This window comes from Colossoma macropomum, unplaced genomic scaffold (genome assembly GCF_904425465.1).
Source record: "Colossoma macropomum unplaced genomic scaffold, Colossoma_macropomum, whole genome shotgun sequence".
Taxonomy (NCBI): Eukaryota; Metazoa; Chordata; class Actinopteri; order Characiformes; family Serrasalmidae; genus Colossoma; species Colossoma macropomum.
The window spans coordinates 41,690,951-41,705,635 of NW_023494805.1; the positions used below are offsets into that span (position 1 = coordinate 41,690,951).

Consider the following 14,685-nt stretch of genomic DNA (forward strand, 5'->3'; position numbering starts at 1 on the left):
TGTTTTACTGAGTCTTGGGTGAGTTCATACCTGCATTTTTTACATGGATAATCACTATCTGGATATAATTTTGATACATGAAACAACCAGGTGTAAACAGGGTCTTACAGCTTCTTCCAAACTGACCGTCAAGACCTGCTGAAAGAGGAGCCCTGAGAGGTGATCGGTCATTGTTTACTATAACCCACGTCACACCATGCATGTTAAAAAACAAGTGACAGTTTTCATAAGTCTATTTATTTATACAAAAATCAACCCTCGAGGCAGAGAGCTGATGATCAGAGCCGATGCCAACACGCAGCTGGAGAGGGTTATTGCTTTACAGTCTCCATCCAGTCAAAGATCGCGAACAGCCGAAAACAGCATCATTCAGGATTCACAAAAGCCGAAAGCCTCTCGACATTCTCTACTCATTTTACAACATCGGGAAAGCCATATTTCGCCCATCCCACACGACAGAACTTTACACAGTTTACAATGACACCGCCACTGTCTTCTCTTATTAGGTAACAGTAAAACATTTTTTATACTATATAAAAAAGAAAACTATTTCCCTCAAAATTCAAAACAGGGAAGAAGCTGAAGCTATGTTGAGAGCTGTTACAAACGGCAGTCGTGAAGCGGGGGGCGAAGTGAACAGTGAACAGTCCACCGCTGGCCGAGTTGAGGCGAATTCACAGGCTGAGAGAGAGCTGTCCATGGTAGAGTCAAACAGCGACGATAGCAACAAGGCTCAGAAACGAAGGTGGGACTTGTGCTTCACCATGTATCTGCGGAAAAAAAAGCAAAGAGACCAAATGAGAGTTCTGACTGGATGGAAAACAAAAGCATTTTCTACTTCAAAACAACACTATGTAAGATCTGGGAATTTGGAGACCTCTCTGGTGGAAATGTGTATTTGCACACGACATGCAGAAGAACATTTTGTAATGTGGGTTGAGCTCTGCTAAAGCCTGAGTAGACTGATAAATCAATGTGATGATCAGTTATTAATCTCAGCGTTACTGAGCTCTGCTAAAGCCTGAGTAGACTGATAAATCAATGTGATCAGTTATTAATCTCTGTGTTACTGAGCTCTGCTAAAGCCTGAGTAGACTGATAAATCAATGTGATCAGTTATTAATCTCAGTGTTACTGAGCTCTGCTAAAGCCTGAGTAGACTGATAAATCAATGTGATCAGTTATTAATCTCTGTGTTACTGAGCTCTGCTAAAGCCTGAGTAGACTGATAAATCAATGTGATCGGTTATTAATCTCAGCGTTACTGAGCTCTGCTAAAGCCTGAGTAGACTGATAAATCAATGTGATGATCAGTTATTAATCTCAGTGTTACTGAGCTCTGCTAAAGCCTGAGTAGACTGATAAATCAATGTGATCAGTTATTAATCTCAGTGTTACTGAGCTCTGCTAAAGCCTGAGTAGACTGATAAATCAATGTGATCGGTTATTAATCTCAGTGTTACTGAGCTCTGCTAAAGCCTGAGTAGACTGATAAATCAATGTGATCGGTTATTAATCTCAGTGTTACTGAGCTCTGCTAAAGCCTGAGTAGACTGATAAATCAATGTGATGATCAGTTATTAATCTCAGTGTTACCGAGCTCTGCTAAAGCCTGAGTAGACTGATAAATCAATGTGATCTGAGCTTTTGGTTGATGTTAGTTTTGGCTCTAACCTGTCCAGTGTCTCCCAGAAGCGCAGGAAGACGGGTCGGTCCAGGTGCCGCTTGTGGTGGCTTAATTCCAGCACAGTGACGTCCCACTTCTGCACGTTGGGGTCCATGCGCACCTCGTCGTACTTCAGATGGAAGGCTCGGACTGAAAAAAAGCGTTTGAGCAGTGTGAAGCATGACCTGCCAGTAGTGACCTTCGACAAAATTAAACTTGGTGAAAAGCTGCCCACAATACTGGCCGTACACAGAGCCTAATATATTGCTTAAACATGTTTTAATAAAAATTTGTACTGTCTGATACTTTTATTAAGCTCTAACACTTTCAAGTTTTACTTTGTGACCTTTTATTTTTAAGTCATCTTATCTTTCCCAATGCATCATCAGTGCTACAGAGACTTTGGCTTTAGAAAATGGAAGTTCATTTTGAGTAGATTTTCATATTCATTTCATATTAAAAAAAAGCAAAAAAAACAAAAAAAACAACACGAGGCTGCTTAGTCAGAAATGAATAGTGAACAGTCTCATGTGTGAAATTTGTGATTTCTCTATAATCCTACAGCTAAACATGGTTTCTTTGTCATATGGCGAATTAGGCTTTTGTTTAAAAGATTAAATTGAACCTGACAACGACGAGCTTTTCAAACTAAGATATAGCTGCTGAACTGAGAAAACAAAAAAACAGTCTGAAGTTCGTGGCAGCCTGTCCTGAAATATCAATCAAGAGTTTTGTTTCAGGTGCTCATGGTATTTCCCATTGGCCAAGAATCATTGTTCTCCACACTGTTTCATGCGGGTGTATTTTGTTGTAGCACTATTTTCAGAACTGGCTGCCCCTGCAAGCCATACGAAACAACAGTTTGTGATTGGCTATTTTGCTTGTCAGTCAAAAGGTTTCCTTCTGAGTCAGTAAAGCATGTGCCATTACAAAAATAATAACTTACTCTTTGCAAAAATGTCCACAGGAGATCCGTCAGGCAGTAACCACGGCCATCCCTTGAACTGCCAGGCAGGACCCTGGACAAAGACGGCTACGACACGGTCCCTGGATCGAAAGGATGAAAAAAAAAAAAAGGTTACTTGGGTGACAAAAGTCGGTAACTTAAAGGGGTCACTGAGTCATTCAGGGCACTCAAGAGTGTTTTGATGCACAACACTCCATTCAAGACTTCCAGACTATTTACAGACTTTATTTACAGTGGTGATGATTGGAACCAGAGGTTGCCATGACTACAACACAAATATAGACATTTTATTTACTATCAAAACCACCAGTGAACCTACACGAGTCTTCTGAGTGTATATGGAATGTTGATGATGGGAAAATGGGTGAAAATCTTTGGGACTATTTTGCTTTGTAACACTCAGCATGTACCTCTCTGCCATTAATGTATTTGAAGAAATTATGAAATCTTCTCAAAACTATCATAAAACAGTGTCTCAGTCATCAGGCAGTGAATTCATAACCATTTCATGTAGTAACTTTCTGTGAGGGAGCTTTTAGAGGTGGACGTCTGGTTCCTATCACCACCACTGTGAACGAAAGTGGAACACTTTACATCAAAGCACTCTAAATGACTTTATTTGTCGTATTTATTAGTTTATCTATTTTATCAATATAATTAAGGTTTAAATAATAATTAATGTATTATTAATAAGTGTTAGAAAATGTTTTGGCTGGACAAAATGCTCACAAGGTTTTACGTAACATGACGCATCATCACCAGATTTTACCAACAATGACTAGTTCTTGATGTACTAAGGATGTTTGCAGGACGCTGACGAGGACTGGTGCCAGAGCGGGACGTACCAGTCTTGGGGTGCCAGTTTCAGAGGCTGGTCGATCACCCTGTAGGGAACGGTGACGCTGATGGCGGATCCTCCGGGCTGCACCACGTCTTTACGCCTCTGCAGCAGCACCTCGTTGTCCCTCTGAATGCCTTGTTTCTTCTTCTCCTCGGACGTCACAAACCTACAGAATGAAACACAGAACCGAAATCAGAGGTTCTCTCCATCTCCTTTAGTCTGGGCGACAGTGAGAAAGCCTATCAGACTTACTTCAGGTCCTGCAAGAGGTCCTTGGCGTTGAGCATGGTGATGAGGGAAGTGGTGGCAGCTGGTATGATAATGATGGGGGTTCTTGAACCTAGAAAGTGAAACAAGCTGCTAAGTAACTGAGGCAAAGTGATTTAAGGACTGAATCGTTTGACTAAAGGGCCAGTTAGAAAACACATGCCCAGAGCTTTATAAGAAACTATATTTATCTCAAAGCTTTAAACTATACATTTATTCATCTTTTTATTCTTTATTTAAATTGTTGACTGTTCTTCAGCATTTCAGAGCAAAAAGTTTGCTTGCAGCTCTGATGCAAGCAGCTATTTTTGCACCACTTTTGCAGTTTCGTATTCATTATTTTCTTAGGAGAGGTTAGTTTCACTTCTGTCTACAAGGAAAACAAAACAACTTACCACTCATCATTAGTCATTGTGATATCTATTTTGTGCAGCCCTAGTTGGTGTCACTGAATGACAGGGGTGGGACGACAGCCTCAACTCTTATTTCAACAACTTGCTTTGTAGTAAGGTAGAAAAAAAAATGCTTATTTTAGATGCTTATTTTAGAAGAGCTGTGGCCTGCCTGTACTGGAATAGAGGTGTAACTGCTGTCCCATAGACTGTTATTGGGGTAGGAGAGTCAGAGCGTCGCATTACGTTGCAGTGCATGCTGGGGACTGTAGTGCAGCACATTGTGTGGGTTTTTCTGTTTATTGAGAATAAGAAGAACTGGCTTATTTTAGCTGATGCCTGGATAAGTCCTCCCTGATCATGGATCAAAACTTCCTTAACTGCCCCAAACCAAATGGGCAACACCATCTCAACAAAATCTGCTTCAATATCTTAAACGTTCACAGTCGCAATTGAGAGTCTAGACACTACTTTACAGTACTGATCAGACTGTAACTCTGATTAAGCCTGCTGTGTAACTTTGGGCCAAATTTGGAACATTTTCCCCCACATAAAGCTATAATATACAGAATAAATGAGTAATCAATAAATCATAAAACCATACCTTTCTTTTGGTTTGGTGGAGGTCTTGCTTGAGAGACTACGAAGACAAAACAAAAGGACAGTTACAAAACATAGATGTGTTTACCATTATACATTATTTCCAAAACTGTCATAAATGGATGTAGACGGATGTTTCACAATTAAAAGCTTCACATACAAACAAACAAATGGTCCAAAATTATTTGGAAAAAAAACATTTCTCCGTTTACTTCCATTGAAAGTTTTTCCTTTTCCAGTAAAGATGCCTTTATGGTGATGCAAGGTTTTGTTCAGACAGCTGCAATATATACTTCCATTACATTAATGTGAAGAGTTTCCATTACATAATGCTAACAAAAGTATAGAAGGCACAGGTGTGATTACAATTCATAAATATCATAAATATAAATAACTCAAAAACTATGGAAATGTGCCACATAAACTTCAAAAACTTCAAAAGTTTCTCCTCCGATTTTATTTCACTGCTTGCTTGTCTGGGTGATCTTGAACATGCGAGTTCATGCACACACACCCTCACATTAATCTACATCAGCGCGGCTGAGGGGAGCTGTCACTCGCCTCAGTTCAGCCCATCACTCACAGTCGCGCCGCAGCACAGCACAGCACACCACACAGCCAGCCTCTACACAACCGAGGCGGCTCTGCTGCTGCCGCCTGGACTCTGTCCTCAAGTTTTCTGAGTTTTTTTTTTTTTTAAAAGGTTTGTTCTGGGTTTTTCCCCTCCTGGTCTTATTTTTAGGAACTGACACCATACAAGATAATCCAGAGAGGAAACCCTGACTGGTTGAGTCTAGACAAGCGACAGACTTTACTGTACATGGACATAAACTGGGTGCAAAAATATATTAATGCACCAAAGATGTGTGCATGCATTTTTGGCCAAAACAATTTTTTTTTAAATATTAAAAGAATATTTATATATATAAGAATATGTATAGAGATAAAAAAGGTGCAGTGTTTTATTGTCTACATTCCACTACTGTGTAAATCGTTACGGTCAAAGATGAGATTTGATATTGGAACACAATTTCCCAGGGAATCATAACCTAATCAAATGGTCAGCAGCACAGGTTTAAAAGACTAGGCAAGCCATCAGGATACTGGATAGGGCATATTTTGATGCCAATTGCTTATTAATAATAAAGAAGAAGAAGAAGCAGCTTAGTAAGAGAGTTTAAGAAAATCCATTTAACTTCTTTGAAAACCACACAAACTTACACAGCACTTTTATTATGGCAGCAGCGGAGTTTGAGGCACTATGCTATACTATGCAATAGTCTTCCAGTCAGTTAGTCAAAGGACCACTAAAAATGATCTGATCCAGTGCTGGAAAAGAAGGAGCAGTGGATAAATCTGTGTTCTCGATAGATACAATGGATATTTTTTTTCGATTGATAATTCGGACTTTCCGAAATTTTTCCAACGTAACATTTTCTCTTGAGAGTGTAAACATAAGAGCAAAAACAACTTGCCCTCTAATCTCAGGTATGTATGCTAATTGAGCTAGCACTATAGCTTCCGAGCCAGCTAACCAACTTTTTCCAGGTTACATTCTGTTGTACTAGCACTTTACTGTACCCTCACCTGGGACAGTTAAAAAGAGCCACCTAAGGCTCCTTATACAGCAAGATAAAGAAAAACTTCAAACGGAGGTCAGCTCTGAGCTCTAAGAAAACTACTCACTGCAGTGTTATTTCCCCCCGTTAAGAGTTTTTCATTAACGTAAGATCAATTCAGTGAAAGCATTTGTGCTTTCTTCCATTATTTGTTACGGCTGCTTGACTATGGCAACATTTGTGCAAGCATGTTTCAACGATCGGTATCAGTCAGTCAGTCAGTCAGAGAGAATCATAAAAACCATTTGTTTGAAAACTGTAGATGTTTGAAGGGGAAAAACAGTTAAGTAACCCATCTTTAGTGTACCAAAATAACTGAATCGTCCACCCCTACTGGGCAGCGGTGAAGCATTAGGAGAAAAGTCACGGATGTGCACTGAGATAGGTGTAAAACGGCCTCAGTCCCACCTGGTCTGGGAACAGGCTGCATAGCAGGAGTCTGAGCCTTCCGCGCTGATGCTCCTTCCTGAGAGAGAGAGAGAGAGAGAGAGAGAGAGAGAGAGAGAGAGAGAGGTGACAAAGATGAATATTTGCTCTCAGCCTGGAATCAATGAGCAGGTCCAAGTTCATCCATCTGTGCTCCAGGATGTCAGGCCACCACAGAAACATAAGAACATGAAAAATGACTCAACAGGGCTCAAACTATCAACACTTTATTTTGATGATGCACTGTAGATGCTCAGGGAAGATGTTCACCATGGCTTTAACTGACAAATACCTATTAATATCAGCTTCTGCCTAAGCCCCCAAAAAATAGCTTTTATTTATTTTTTTTTAATATAATAATATACTGCCCCAAAGCAGTTTCCCATAAATCAGCATCAATAAGGACGATCAATAAACTGGCACTAAGACTCTGTTCACATTAGCAGGCTGAAGTGGCACAAATCTGATTTTTTGCCCTAATGTGACTCAGATCTGATGTTTTCAGAGCTGTGTGGACACAAATCTGTTCAAATCCAACCTGAGCCACTTTCATATGTGGTCCTAGATCGGATACATATCCGATTTGTGGCCATGCGACCTTAACGTGATGCTCAGATCGGAATTCATGTGCTTTTATTCCACTGCGCTGCGCCATCGTTCAGTGTTACCATGGCAGCAGCGCCGAACAGAAGTTAAAGCCTGTAAACGGTGGAAAAGCAGCTCATCTCACCTTTTTCTCCTTCGTCTCGCTCTAATAATGAAGCTGAGAGCTGATCAGAGTTAATGATCTTCTCAGCGAAGCTCGTTCTGCTCGTTAGTTTGTGCTGATGATGAACGTGATTCATTCACGTGACGTTACTGAGTAGGATGTGTTTATGAGGGTCATTTCAGGACGCCGGTTCGTTCACATTAATGACAGATTTGAGTCACTTAACTAAACGAATGTCAGAGAGCGAAGAGGTGATTAACTTAATCCAACACTCACTCAAACCCTAACCTTAATGAACTCATGCTTCCTGAGTATTGCTACTCTACTGTCACTATAGCTATCTTGACTGTAAATAAAATAACTGAAGGGTGGTCTCTGACTTTTGCACAGTACTTTATGTGGTGAAACTGGGTTGATTATGGGCAGTATTAAGGTTTGGATTAGATTTAGGTCTTGAGTTTCTCAGTACTACAACACTGTAAACAATTAAATACTCTAAGCTGCAAAAAGTGGCTAAGCTGCAAAAACTGGTTTTGATTTCAGATTCCTGGTGTCAAAAAAAACAACACAGCATTTACAGAAATCCACCTACAGCGGTTTAGCCCCGCCCATTTATCTAGAAGTTATAAGGAATGTTTCAATCCTGACTGTTTTCTTAATGAGGCAAAAAACAAGGCTAGTCAAACAAACAGGGCTTGTTTACATATATCAGTATTAAATGTATAGTAACAAAAACAGCCTGTAACTATAGGAGATAAAGAGAGGCTGGAAAATGGCAATGTAGAAATGAATGACACGTTGACACATTGACACATTATGACACGTGATAAGCAGAAGAACATAAATACATAAGCAGAACTACATAAATTTGGAATCCTTTTAGGCTGTATGACTTAGAAACTGGGGAGGGCAACATGGTGAAAATACAACATGACACTTCAGGAAAGTGACCCTATACATGTCATATTGTTTACCATTTTCCTGACATCTGAAGTTGGAACAGATAAAAAGGGACCGAAGGTGCTACATTTAACATCTGCTCTCAAAAACTGTGAGAACAAGTGATTTTTATTAACAGTTCACTTTCTGATCTAAACTAAATCCAATTAAACAGTCAAATTCAAACAAATCCAATTATGCCACAATATTTATTTTTTCCTGAGGTCGGACAAGTTGAAACGGTTGAAAAAAAAACAAAAAAACAAACAATACAAGAATGAAAAAAAAAAAAAAAAAAAAAAAAGACAGTGGTGCCTTGAAAAATATCTTCAAAAACTATGAATACAAGGACTTTAACGTTTCACATACTGTACAGCACTAAAAACAATTAAACAGCACCAATTATGCTCTCTTCATAATGAGACATGTTTACATTCACTCAATAATCAGATCACATTTGGATTTCTGCAGTTATCTGATTATTCAAATGGTTGCGTAAACAGCACCCTCAGATTTCTTAGATTAATTCGATCCAGAAATCTGATAAAGAGGCTGTATTTGAGCTCAGTAATCTGATTTCTCAGTGCATGTGAACTCTTACTCTGATTTCTTTCGGATTTCTCAGTCTGAGCATGTGCGAAAACAGACTGCCGTACTGGAAATAAGCGAGCAGCGTTGCTGCGAGACGCAGCAAAACACTTTTGGAGCGATGCTGAATCCAAATACATGCTTGACGAAATCTTCTAGATGACGTATGTTCATATTTTCAGGTAAAGTGGTGCAATGTTTAAAAAAAAAAAAAAAATTACCTTACATTACGTTAAAGTCACGTCTTATTCTGTGAGTTTATTGGCTGATTGTAAAGCAGAAATCTGATTACTGCCTGACTCACGTAGACCTGGAGTTTCACATTATCTAATTACTCAAGCGCATGTAAACGCGTTGATCGGATTACTGACAAAATCTGATTTTCTGCAGTTATCAGATTAAGTACATGTGAGAACACTCACTATTCCTTAAAATGCTGATAATATCCATGACATGCCCACATAAGCTTATAGAGACAATTTATCACAATAATGGTATCATCATGTTGTCCAGCCCCACCTACTGTGCTTTCTTTGCAATGGAACACGCAGCTGGTCAGTGTTCTTTAAGTACTGACTACATTCACGATACACTCAGAAAAGCGTGTTGCAATTTTTCACAATAATGACATACTGTGTCATATTTCCCATCCATACTTTGGTGTAAGCTGTGAGAACTTTGGTTTCAACCCAATACACATGTTTATCAGGGTTTTTGTTTTTTGTCAGTGTCATTTAGGTGTCAATAACTGCGATACTACACCATTTCTTGTTTCGCAATAAGCAAACACTACACCAAACTGCCTCTGGTAAAAATATTCCACAGAGTTTGTGTAATAAAGGATATGGTAGCAACCACACACAAAAACCTGCGGTCAACGAGAAACTGCAACCTGGTTTCCTGCCCATCCCCAACCACCCCCACAAAACACGGCTGGCTGAGCAAGACCCTTCCTGATAGAGGGGTGGGCACGAATACAAATGGGTCACATGGACGACGTACTACCAGCTCCCTCCCCCCAGTTTATGACCATTAGGACCGAGACGACAGAGCAGCGCAGCATAAAGAGAATCCAGAAAACGATAGAGGGAGAAATAAAGAGAAAAGGGGGAGGGAGACGAGCGTGACTGAACAGTGCGAGCGAGACAGAAGAAAAGCGAGAGGGAAGGAAAGGAGCATCCTGCCTAGCAACACGCCGCAACGAGCACAGACGCCGCTTGAAGCCTCGCGGATGAGGTTGATGAAGAAGAAGCTGCATTAATCTCCATGCTGCTGCCTCCACCAGCACCGAAACAGACAGAAAGAGGGCAGGAGAACGAGGGAGGAAGAGAAAAATGCGTCCTGGACTATTGTGGGGACAGACAAGCGGTAAAAAAGTGATGAACGGTGCAACGTAGAATCTCTGACTGTAAATTTGTTGTGGAAATGATGGACCCTCAGCACGCCCAAAGCTGCCCACATGTGGCAGTAACGGTCAGGGACCCCAGCGCCGAACATGGCATTTGCGCCAACCTCCAGTGTTCTGGGTGAAAAAAGGTAGGTTTCATAGCTTAAAGATGGTCCACCGGAGCAGAAGGCAAAAATCACAGGGCTATTATCTCTGCAACACCCTAAGAAAAATCAAAAGCTCTTTGTATATTCAGCACTTTCGTCACAAACAGCTCTTTTGTTCAGCAGGTGCTGGAGTAGGTTGTTACGTTATTCAGTTACACAGGACGAGAGCCCTCCGCCACTCGGAGAAAACGAAGGTAGCTTTCACGAAGGGAAACGGAAGAGCAAAACCAGAGCATGGCGGCAGCAGCAGGCCATGACTGAAGTCAGCAGAGGGATATTTTTAGTGCTGTAAGCAATCAATCAGCCACGTTTAACGATGTTAAGTAGAGATGTGTCTGTAGCGTGGAGCACAGCTTCGCCCAAGAGGAAGAGGAAGAGAAAGCTTTCGTCGTTAAACAGAGAGAACGACAGCAAGGTACTGGCTTTGAGACGTTTCGGCCTCTTTTGACGTTCAGTTTGAGGGAGTAATCCTCTTAGGAGGACTCCAGACGTGAGTCATCCTACCCCAGCAAGGCAAAACACACTGAGAACACAGTTAAGGGAAACTACTGCAGAAGCCATGGCATGATGCCCCACCGCAGGCGGTTTTTAATCACTTGATAGGAAAAGCTTGTAGCTTCTAGGGACTTTAACCACCTTGCAACCCACAAATTTGTAGTTTATCACGTTCCAAAGCATCAGGAATGGATCCCAGTGGGCAGAATGTTTGTGTGTGTTACATTCAGTTTGACTGTTGTGGAATACTGTACGCATCCGCCTGAACGCGAACCTTGCTGAAGTGTGCAGTGATCAGGGCCCCTACAAACATAACCGAGAATCACTGGGGTTTTTATTTTTTTTTTTTTAAAGAGGGATTTTTGTTTCTGTTCCAAGACTAGAAACAAAGTGCCACCCTTCATTTCTCGGAAACTAGTCTTGTTTAGCTGAACTGCCAAACTCTTCAGAGAAATGAGAAATTCTTCTGACTGAGAATCCGTCACATGTGACCTTTCCGAAAGAGCCCTAGTTATTCAAACTGTAATGCTACTCCATCACGTAGGCAGAAGTCAACTCAAATCCAGGCCTGACTGAAAAGTTTGCCTCAGTTTTTGTCTGGAAAGTACTATATAAAAGTATCTGATAAAGGGATCACAGGGGTCCAGCCCATGACTGCCCATTGATGACACCTTAAATGACACCTTGTATGACACCTGATAAATAAATTCGAACCAGCCAGGGCGGTGTACTTAACCCCTTAAATGGCCAGGGTGTGTGTGGTTAAAACCAAAGATGCTGTATTACAGTTTCTCGTCAAAGTAACTGCGTAAGAACAGGAAGATGACAACCAGACATGCCAACAGCTTTTTCCCCAGAGCTGTACTGGTCATCCACCAGTGTGGACACTGCACTTAAACTGAACCAATAAACCTTCCTTACAGTATTACAGTGTAACTCCTCTCATAGCTTAATGGTTTTTTGCACTACTGTAGAAGAAAATTTTTACAAATGTTCATCTTTGTAATATTTTGTTTATAATAGGCTTTACAGTATACTTTATAGTCTACTTGACTTGCATATGTACAGACATTAATATCTGCATATGATCAGACATCCACACATCTTATATGTACATCTCCTTAGCTCTTTTCACAGAGGCTGTTTTTTATTATTATGGTCACACTTTATTTGGACGGTCCCCTATAGATCTACATATCGCTGCTGCCGGAGGAAAACCTTGTATCTCCAAAATGAAAACTTTACAGGAGAAGGAAAAAACCTACTTTACTTTTAATGTAAGTCAATGGAACCAGACTTTTTTCCAAGTCGTTTAGGGTCGTTTCTTTCAGTCTATTCATCATTAAATTTACACGCAATGTAAAGGGCAACAGGCATTTTCAAATTCTGTCAACAACTTAATGTCAGAAATGGAGATACGAGGTTGAGTTCTGACAACAGCGATGTATTTATATTATTAAACTTTCTGGTGATGCTCAATTGATTATGAACAATATTAAGGTTAGGGTTAGGTTAGGAGTAGGTGTAGGTTTTGCCTTGAGGTCAGGATTAGGTTTAGGGTCAATATAGATATTTAGTTGAATGTTAGTTAAAGACTGCCTGTGCATCCACAGTGGACCACCCAAATAAAGTGTTACCATTCTTATTTTTTATTCTATTTTATTTTACATTTCCCATAGTTTAATACTTGTTAACAGTCTGTTTGCTTGTCTTGTCTGTTCCGTGTGTTACATGCCAAACGTGTGACTCACCATGATAAATTCCTTGTATATGCAACACATTTGGCAAAATAAAGTGATTCTGGGAAACAGGTAGAGCTGACAAGTCTTGTTTATGCAACTCATTTAGAGGCTACAAAATATGAAGGTCAGTTTTTTATTACTGACATTGGTGCTTTACAGCCACCAAACACATTGCATAAACAAGACTTGCCATGCCATAATACATGGGTAGCATTAAGAAACACTGACCAGCTAGTGGGTTCAGCAGAAATCTTATTATGGATAAGAAACTAGAAAATAAATAAATAAAAAAAATGAATGTGTTACTCTGTAAATTAAACCGCTTTTCCTTGCCAACAGATCTCGACGCAACGGCTGATTCATCCTTCACCCAGACGCATCTGAGCATCAGGACCCGAGCAACAGGATCATGCAGTGGAGGCGGAGGCACTGCTGTACGAACATAGCTGGATTTCTATTTTTGCTCTTGTGTGTGGGAGTGTTCCTCATTGTCAGTCACACAGGAAAGAAGAGCCACCAGGAGAACGGTGTAACTCACACAGCGCAGAAACTGCCCCGGATGGAGTTGAACCACAGCATGACCAAGCAGAACATGTGGAGAGAGAAGGCAATGTCCCCTTTTCCACCAAGGTCTGAGGGAAACCTCACCTCCTTCCTGGAAGACACCTCCCAGCAGGGGCTGAAGAACTCTCTGGCCTCTAATGCCAGTTTAAGCGAGGAGGTAAGAGCAGGGAGTATCCTTAAGGTAGAACCCTACAACTACATCATCAATGAAGAAGACAAGTGTCAGGAAAAGGATCCTTTCTTAGTGTTATTGATTGCCGTTGAGCCCCAGCATGTTCAAGCCAGGGATGCCATTAGGCAGACGTGGGGGAACGAGAGCGTGGCTGAGGGCTTGGGGTTTGTACGGCTCTTCCTTTTGGGAATAAGAGAAGGACTTCCCAACCAACTGCAGCGCTCCATAGAGGCAGAGTCTCTACAGTATCATGACATTATCCAGCAAAAGTACATAGACTCTTATTATAACCTTACCATCAAGACACTGATGGGAATGCACTGGATAGCAAAATACTGCCCTGGGGCCAGTTACGTCATGAAGACTGACAGCGACATGTTCGTCAATATGGAATACCTCATCCAAAAACTTCTCAATCCCAGCCTTCCGCAAAAACGAAAGTATTTCACTGGGTACCTTATGCGGGGCTACTCTCCAAACAGAAACAAACACAGTAAGTGGTACATGCCACCAGAGCTGTACCCCAGCAAGCGGTACCCTACTTTTTGCTCGGGAACTGGGTACATTTTCTCAGGCGACCTGGCACATCTGATATACAGGGCTTCTCTGAGCATACGAAGGCTGCATCTTGAGGATGTTTACATAGGACTCTGCTTGGCAAAACTGAGGATAGAACCAGTTCCACCACCCAACGAATTCCTGTTCAATCACTGGAGGGTATCGTACTCGAGCTGCAAATACAGTCATCTGATAACCTCTCACGGGTTCCATCCCACCGAGTTAATAAAGTACTGGCATCACCTACAGAGCAACAAGCACAGTGCCTGCATCAACGCGCCGAAGGAAAAGGACAAAGTTCGCAGGCTTCGCCAAAGAAAACTGCTCTGGAAGCGTTTCATCGGGTAACCGGTTGAAAGTAGGATTGAAAGAGGTTTCGCCAAACAAGTCTGCAAAGCACAGGAACGTTCTTCGGAATTAGAGGGAAGTAATCATTGTCCAACAGTTTTCTTTTTGACTGGCAAAAATAAACATAAAGGTAAAGATTACCCTGATATCCAGGTCTGAATTACTGCAGGTTTGCAGCATAAGCATAGCCTGACCGATATACAGGGTGATTCAAAAAGATCCATCTGATTTCAAAATG

The 14,685-nt window shown here is 41.1% G+C and overlaps 2 protein-coding genes across 2 annotated transcripts in view; one reads left to right on the forward strand and one right to left on the reverse strand.

The window, feature by feature from the left end:
* Positions 1 to 563: 563 nt before the first annotated feature.
* cdc73 (cell division cycle 73, Paf1/RNA polymerase II complex component, homolog (S. cerevisiae)) overlaps positions 564 to 14,685 on the reverse strand; it is a 39,928-nt gene continuing 25,806 nt past the window's right edge. Inside the window, exons 11-17 of the mRNA XM_036596655.1 lie at positions 6,761 to 6,818; positions 4,738 to 4,773; positions 3,727 to 3,814; positions 3,479 to 3,640; positions 2,613 to 2,713; positions 1,675 to 1,816; positions 564 to 770 (exon numbers count right to left, since the gene is read on the reverse strand). Of these exons, the coding sequence (XP_036452548.1) occupies positions 734 to 770; positions 1,675 to 1,816; positions 2,613 to 2,713; positions 3,479 to 3,640; positions 3,727 to 3,814; positions 4,738 to 4,773; positions 6,761 to 6,818 (624 nt within the window). The 3' untranslated portion in view covers positions 564 to 733. The remainder of the gene's footprint in view (positions 771 to 1,674; positions 1,817 to 2,612; positions 2,714 to 3,478; positions 3,641 to 3,726; positions 3,815 to 4,737; positions 4,774 to 6,760; positions 6,819 to 14,685) is intronic.
* LOC118825825 (beta-1,3-galactosyltransferase 2-like) lies at positions 9,811 to 14,587 on the forward strand. The gene is made up of 2 exons (XM_036596658.1): positions 9,811 to 10,550; positions 13,145 to 14,587. Exon 2 carries the CDS (start codon positions 13,215 to 13,217, stop codon positions 14,445 to 14,447), a length of 1,233 nt encoding a protein of 410 aa, XP_036452551.1. The 5' UTR covers positions 9,811 to 10,550; positions 13,145 to 13,214; the 3' UTR covers positions 14,448 to 14,587.